The sequence below is a fragment of the Saccoglossus kowalevskii genome, chromosome 15 (assembly GCF_978046115.1).
Source record: "Saccoglossus kowalevskii chromosome 15, keSacKowa6.1, whole genome shotgun sequence".
Classification (NCBI taxonomy): domain Eukaryota; kingdom Metazoa; phylum Hemichordata; class Enteropneusta; family Harrimaniidae; genus Saccoglossus; species Saccoglossus kowalevskii.
Window position 1 is genome coordinate 17,050,609 of NC_140655.1, and position 7,731 is coordinate 17,058,339.

Consider the following 7,731-nt stretch of genomic DNA (forward strand, 5'->3'; position numbering starts at 1 on the left):
GCGTTTTGTATACAGAGAGACCACCAAAGAAAAGCTGTTGATAGAACAGCGTAGTACATTAGAAGCATTGCGTACTCAGGTCTGTAGCAGGGAATGACCATTTATTATATCCTGAGGGGGGGGGGTCGATCAAAACAAAGGGGGGTCAGCATATTGTCCAAAGCCACAAGGGGGGCAGTGACTTTTTATCAAGGCTTAGGAAGGGCGAATATTTTTCTCTTAAAGATTGAGACACATTTTTGTTTTAATTTACGCCTTTTTTGCATATATATATATATATATATATATATATATATATATATATATATATATAGAGAGAGAGAGAGAGAGAGAGAGAGAGAGAGAGAGAGAGAGAGAGAGGGTTACAAATTTGTCATTTGTTCTAAAGGGGCACCCTCTTTTGCAAAATGAATAAAAGGGGGTCCAATGATTTTTTTGAAAACGCACCGAGAATTGCCCGACCCCATTAGGAATAATAAATGGCCATTCCCTTAACTCAACACATTAGTACTCTATTACCACCACTAAGATAAAGATCAGAGTCTCGTAATTCAAGATATCTAACACTTTGTATGTCTATTTAAAATGAATGGGGACACGTGCGTGCAATACTTTAAATATATGTATCCAAATATAGTACCCGTCAAGAGCGACGTATTGCTTTACGATATAATCTGACGTCGATATTGTTATCCGTTTAGACATTCCGTCAAGCAGCTTATCACGACATTTTTTTGTTTTTGTGCCGGCGGAATGTAATCAGATCGATTGAGAAAAAAGTAGTCATGGTCACTTCCCGCAATTTTATGTTGTATTGTGTGAAAGCAATTACCGTTGTAAGGATCGCGATGCACCATTCTGCGTCAGTTATTTGCCGAGGACCCCCGAAACAAGATTTAGTTTATATTAGCCTATAGTGTATGCGGCGTTCTGCTCCAGTAATGCCTAGCTACAATGCTAGTTATAGTAAATGTCATTGCGGTCAACTGTTTGAATGACAATATAAATCGTGTTAATACGGGGAATTCCCCGTACGCAATATTTTAATTCGCCAATGCGCTAAGAGAATTAGTATTTTATTTCCCCGAGACAAATATGCTATCCCATAAGTATAGATGTGTTATGTTTGCATCAATATAAATAGGCATTTAGATATTACTACCATCATACCTAGGTCTTACTGGATTGGCGTTTTGCCAGTGGACCGCCGCATAGATTCTATCCTAGCGTGACCGCATTTTATTACAAACTTGCGTGCCAGTAACGTCGCCGCACAGCGTGCGTTCGAGTTTCGTGTAAACAAACTAGACGTTTTTTACATGCGTTGTAAACGTCGTATGGGACCCACATTGAACAAGGCGAGTTGAGACCACTGTGCTCTAATCTTGTAGAATGTGATTAAAACCGAGATCTTACCATACGTAGCCCGTACTGATAATATTATACTACTAAACATGTAAAATTTGGGCATAGGTAGTCAACTTGAAGATAGTTTGCGCGTGATTTACGGTAACACAAGGGGAAATCTTAAGAAGAATTCAAATTTAATCATAGACAGTATAGTAGAACTATACTGTCTATGATTTAATTAAGGTAGCGAGAAGGGAAATTTTCACCTTTTTCCTGATTTTTTTCAAAAATGGATAGGGTTGGTGTCAGTCTCCATATACATTTGTACCTTGAAAGCTTGGATATTGACACAAATCGACGTATTTTGTATCTAAGAGATTGTTTTGCTTTTGCACTTCAGCATGTCATATCCTTTCACTCTATTGCTGAAAGGTTTACGGCTGGTATGGTAGACTAATAATTTCTGTTTCGGCTTTAAACAAAATAACAAGTGAACAAAAAAATACTGAAATCTTAATTGCAATCTGGCGTAGCTTCTGAGTCGAAAACGAATGCAAAAACACGAATCCCGGAACACAATAGTAATCGAACACGTTATATGATGACGTTTTCAGAAAATACGCTCATTTAGAAATTCACCATATTAGCACTTACAGATGTCTTTGTATCATGTTGTTTGAAATTCCAAGTACATTATTGTATGGTAACGTATGCATACAGGTACTTAGTTCAACACTTATTTGGACACTCACCCTGGTATTTAAAGCGGGAGGGTTGTCACCTGCGCACGCTCGGGAATTGAGTCCCAAGCGACGATAAAAACACATTGACAATACCACTTGTGAACACTGGTAGTTAAACATCGTTTTTGGACAGTGAACTTCTGGTAGTTAAACAAAGTTCAAATGCTCTGGTAAATTGTCGTGAGATTCATTAGAATGTATAAATAAATATGAGTAACACGTGAGTTTGAAGTAACGATGGTAACTGACAAACCACGCTCACTGTTTCGTGTGTTCCTCGATGTATACACATTGGAATGCCATATGATAACCTAATGCTTACAGTGAAATGGACACTTCAAGAATTGGTTTCTTAGCGCTATCTCTAAACACGCCATGTATACGTTTATCTGTCTATCAACATTCCATGCATTCTCTGTACAAATACACCTTAATTGAATCTGCTAGGTTTAGCGGCCTCGCGTATTTAAAAAGTTCGCGTTCACCGGCTTTGCTGACAAGCCCATCTAGTCCATTCCGACCACCTCCAGCCCCCTGTCCCAACCCCCATCCTCATAGGGGTAGCTATTGTAGTTGCTAATACCCAGCCTCTTTGCAATACTCACAGTTGTAGAATAGAATAGAATAGAATAGAATAGAATAGAATAGAATAGAATAGAATAGAATAGAATAGAATAGAATAGAATAGAATAGAATAGAATAGAATAAAGTTAAAAAAATAAAATTATTGTAGAATAGAATAAAATAAAATAAAATAAAATAAAATAAAATAAAATAAAATAAAATAAAATAAAATAAAATAAAATAAAATAAAATAAAATAAAATAAAATAAAATAAAATAAAATAAAATAAAATAGGAGGGAAGATGTTGAACAGAACAGCCGAATGTTCATTATAATAGTAGCTTTTGTTCCCCCTCCCACAAGATTAAAAGATCACAGTGGAAAGTAGTCATACCAATGTTAGGATCAGAATTACGGTTAGAACAAATTATCCATTGTGCATGACTTGAAGTAATTTTATTCATTTAAACCGGCTGGTTAGTTCCTTCTTTGATGGTCTGCCGACAGGTGGACAAGTTGGACAATAAAGTATGGTATGGGTCGCAGCACATTGAACTTTGTGTAATAGGAATGATCAGAATGACAAACTCCAAGTAAGCCTTCAGGCGATGACCGACCCATTTATTATAACCATTGCACTAACGAATTGAAACGGACAGGCCGGCAAAACTATATAGAAAACGATACTTGTCGATAGTCTATACCGTGACGATCGTCTGTCCGACGTAATTTTCGGACAACTTGAGAACAAGACATGACTATATGCCGGTGAATGATTATTTGTTTGATAGGATAAAGTTTCACCGCGTAACCCCCTCCAAGAAAGATGATTTAAAAAACACATGGTCATAGCAGTAAAAGGAGTATACATGCATCCATTGTATACAGCTAAAGAGATGATATCGATGATACAAGGCAAGGTATTGAAACTGCACACAGCCTGCTCCACATGTGGAACCCCCCTGTACCTTTCTGAGTCGTATTGGCAGAGTTTTTGTAAGACATTGAGGTCTAATCTAGTTTATTATAATGACGTAGGTGAATATACCGTTCAGCAACAGTACATATCACCTAACCCCGACAAACAGAGATGACATATGCGACAGTTCAATGCAAATCGTCGATCAATGAAATCATTTATGTTGGACATCTTGCTTCGTCGAAATTATAAACTAAAATATTCTCTGGTACTAGAATGTTTTTGAAAAGAGTCTTATAAGATTAATATTTCTTCTTAGCTGAGAGTCGATTTGATAATGGATTCTGCTGAGCATGATACACTGATACAAACACTTGAATTAGGTGCTACTCAATAAACATAATTCAAGTTCGGCGACCTTCACATGTAACTGGTTACAGAGGAATGAATTGAGTGTTGTCAATGACCGCACACAGCGAACAAATACGTTGAGCCTAGAGGATACAAATTCATTCTGAAATCCAATAAAAGACTAACGTTGCGGCGTCTAATAGCTCTCGTTTTTATGACGGTCGTTTGGACTATTCTATCCCCCATCACACCTACTTTAAGATGAGAACGCCGTTCTGGGTTTCTCTGACATCGTAAATATTCATTGACGCCGAAACCGAACTAGGGTTACTTACTTAGAAAACTGGTATGGTTGTGCAGCCGGTATAGTCAGACCACTAACTTAAGTTCTCAGACTGCTCAAAGCAAATATGTAACCCATTTGAATTACTGTTTTAGTCGTTTAGCAATGCAACACGTGATGTAATAAATTAGTTTACAGTATGCGATGACGTTGCGGAAAAAGTACACATGGGTTGCATGATTGACTTTGATGGTTCAACTGTGATATGTATATAGGCTGGCGGGATAAGAATATCACTGTCAAGATGTTCGGAATGTCACAAAGTCAGCTCAATAATGTTTCTTTTTAGCGATTTACATGTTGTAGAAACTCTATTTCATACGAAATGTCGAAACAAATCAGCTAGCAATAATGCACAATTTGTACCCATCGGAATGATTTTTAGAATATATTCCTCCAAACACAACAAGTATGTTGTCAACACGAAATTTATTTTCACTAAAAATGTTCGTATTTGAAATGTTTTGCCCCCTGTACAAAATAAGTTTTATTGTAAACAACAACTGTGTATTTATATCTACAAGAACCATTATAGCGCAAAAATGTGTGATGAATATTGTTTCTCAACCGTAATTTCAGTTTCTCGTGAAGTATTGTGGAGTAAGACGTAGGAAAATAAAAATGTTTGAGTTGATGCAATGTTCAAAAGATATTTGGTGTTATGCAATATCCACATCGGAATGTTACCACATCTCGAAATGCTTTTTGACTATGCACTTGTTAGTACTTGTGGAAGAATCAGCAATGAAACTTGTATGGTGTTTTGTGTAATATAGGAATCCAGTACGTGCTAGGTAAGTCATTGTCACTATCAATGTTTGGTATATTGAGAGATGTCATAGATTATTTTGCGGTTGGCGATGATTTCATCTTTCTAAACGGTAGATAATGAAATGAATACATAACGCAGACCCCGACATATGACTGTAAAATATTTTAATTATTAATTTGCGCTGAAATTACTTTTTGAGTGATTTGTATGGAATTTATTTTTACTGATATGTGACAAGTTGAATTTAAAATATAGAAAAAAGGGTATTTCCTCTGGATTACAAGCGAAAATAAAGTATATAGAAAGGAATACTGTAAACGCATTCGTTATTATTCACTGGTTTTTAATGTTGTCATTTTTGCTAAATCCGCTAAATTAAATCCACGTGAACACGTAAACTAATTATATTAGTATTGTATTAGTTGTGTTGACAAGATGATAGATGTCTTTCGGGATACCAGCCTTTCAACAACAAAAACAACAACGACATGACAAGAGCAACAAAGCAAAAGAGTTTCCTGTTAAAGCGGAGGAGTCGTCACCTGCGCAAGCGTCAGGTGGCCATAGCGTGTCATTGTTCACAAACAAACGTCTACCCATGAGCCTTTGTTGACAAGGTCTGATGCGCCGACATGATTCTCTCAACACCGGTGATGCGTCAAACGACAATTTGAAGCGGGGAAGTCGTCACCTGCGTCAGATGGCCATAGCGTGTCATTGTTTGCAAACAAGCCTCAGGGGTCTACATAGCCTTTGCGTTTTAGTGTGTGTTGTTATCGTCGCTTGGAACTCAATTCCCGCGCGTGCGCAGGTGCCGACCCTCCCGCTTTAATGCATATATTTTACTCGGTCATCGCGAATGTTTTTTGAACAAAGTCACAGGATGTGTACTAAATGCGATTTATTTTATCCACCGGAAATACGTTGATACGCAATGCATACTAGTATATCACGTGTTACATTAAATTAAGAAATCGTCTTACCTGCTCAATGTTGTAATCTGCTAAACTAGAAGCCGGGTAACAACTAAAAGCACCCGGTGCGTCATCTAAACCTGGAAGATTGTCATTTGATTGGCCAGTTAATGGCACGTGACTACTCGCGGTGTCGACAATTTCAGCGCCTGATTCGGTAGTACGATTACTGCTCAATATAGCAAGACCGGATGTGTTTACGGATATGTTTGTGTTTGGCATTATAACCCCTTTCATACTGTAATTGGTTTTTGACGCTGTAGTTTTTTCCACCGGTCTATTCGAGGTGTAATTATTCTGTAAATGAGCAGTGTTCCCTGTAGTCATGGATACGGGTGATGGGTGATGAATTGAATACTTGTCACTTAATTTGTTGAGATATTTAATGTTGGGCGTTGAATTGTCAGTTTTCATTGGTGACGTCACAACAAATGGAGCAAATACTGCATTATCTATGGGGTTACCAAAATTCCTAGATCCGTAAGACGCGAACATCTTTGTATTCTTGGTTGACTCAGTCTCTACATGTATAGGAACTTTGATATGCTGCCCCTTGTGTACGCGCATGTCAGTGCAGTTCGGGTTATCACGCAGTCCCACCGGGGGCGTAACCAACCCTTGTTTATCGTTAAACGGCGCCATCACGTGTACCACGTTCATTACTGTTCCTCCCTTCTCATTGGCTCTCACAGTTTGCCTTGGTTTCTCGCCATACTGTATAGTATCCACTACACTGACCACTATCGAACGCTCCTGAAAAGAAAGTACGAGTAATTTGATTGGTAATTACTTAAATTTGAATACTCAAAACAAATAATGAACATGTAATAACAGAATCACATGTCACTGCATTTCCTACCCACAGGCATTGCTGTTGGTTAAATCGGGGGAGTCGTCACCTGCGCATGCGTCAGATGGCCATAGCGTGTCACTATTTACAAACAAGCGTCTACACACGAGCCTTTGCGCTTTTAGCGTGTGTTGCTATCGTCGCTTGGGACTCAATTCCCGCGCGTGCGCAGGTGACGACCCTCCCGCTTTAATGGTAATTACTACTAATTGAATATCCATACTGTTAGTTGAACACCGTTCCTGGTGGTTAGATATAATTATGCTTGATAAATACAATTTCTATTTGTTGGTAGTTCGATACGATTACTGTTAATTGACCATAATTACAGTAGGTTGATATAATTACTGCCAGTTATGTACGATTACTGGTAGTTAGAACCAATTACTGTTAGTTGAACATCATTACTGCTGTTTAGATACAATTATTATTTGATTGATGCAATGACTACCAGTAAGATACGATTCCTGTTAGTTTAGTATAATCACTTATAGTTGATATAATACAGCTAGTTACACATAATTACTTCTAATTAGATAAATTAGTGCAGGGGAACAAAATAATGATGAAATCTTTACCTTCTGCAGACGTGTCTGGAAATATACAATGACCAAGACTAGAATTGTCACTATATATGAACTGGAACGACGAAGTTTCACTGAAATGGAATGAAAATATTTAAGAGAGTAAATAAAAGATACAAACTATTACCGCATATTTACATTATGTCAAATGGGAAATAGAAAGGAATTACAAAGCATTTACTAAAATGTAATAACACGTGATTCACATCTTGTATAATACATATTGGTCGCTTATACATGTTTTAATTAGGCTGCTGTCAATAAAAGGGATCATATAAGTT

The 7,731-nt window shown here is 37.4% G+C and overlaps 1 protein-coding gene across 1 annotated transcript in view; it reads right to left on the bottom strand.

Moving 5' to 3' along the window:
• Nucleotides 1–6,885, bottom strand: part of LOC102809728 (uncharacterized) — a 19,887-nt gene extending 13,002 nt beyond the window's left edge. The window contains exons 1-2 of the mRNA XM_006819995.3: nucleotides 6,880–6,885; nucleotides 6,026–6,769 (exon numbers count right to left, since the gene is read on the bottom strand). Of these exons, the coding sequence (XP_006820058.3) occupies nucleotides 6,026–6,769; nucleotides 6,880–6,885 (750 nt within the window). The remainder of the gene's footprint in view (nucleotides 1–6,025; nucleotides 6,770–6,879) is intronic.
• Nucleotides 6,886–7,731: the final 846 nt, after the last annotated feature.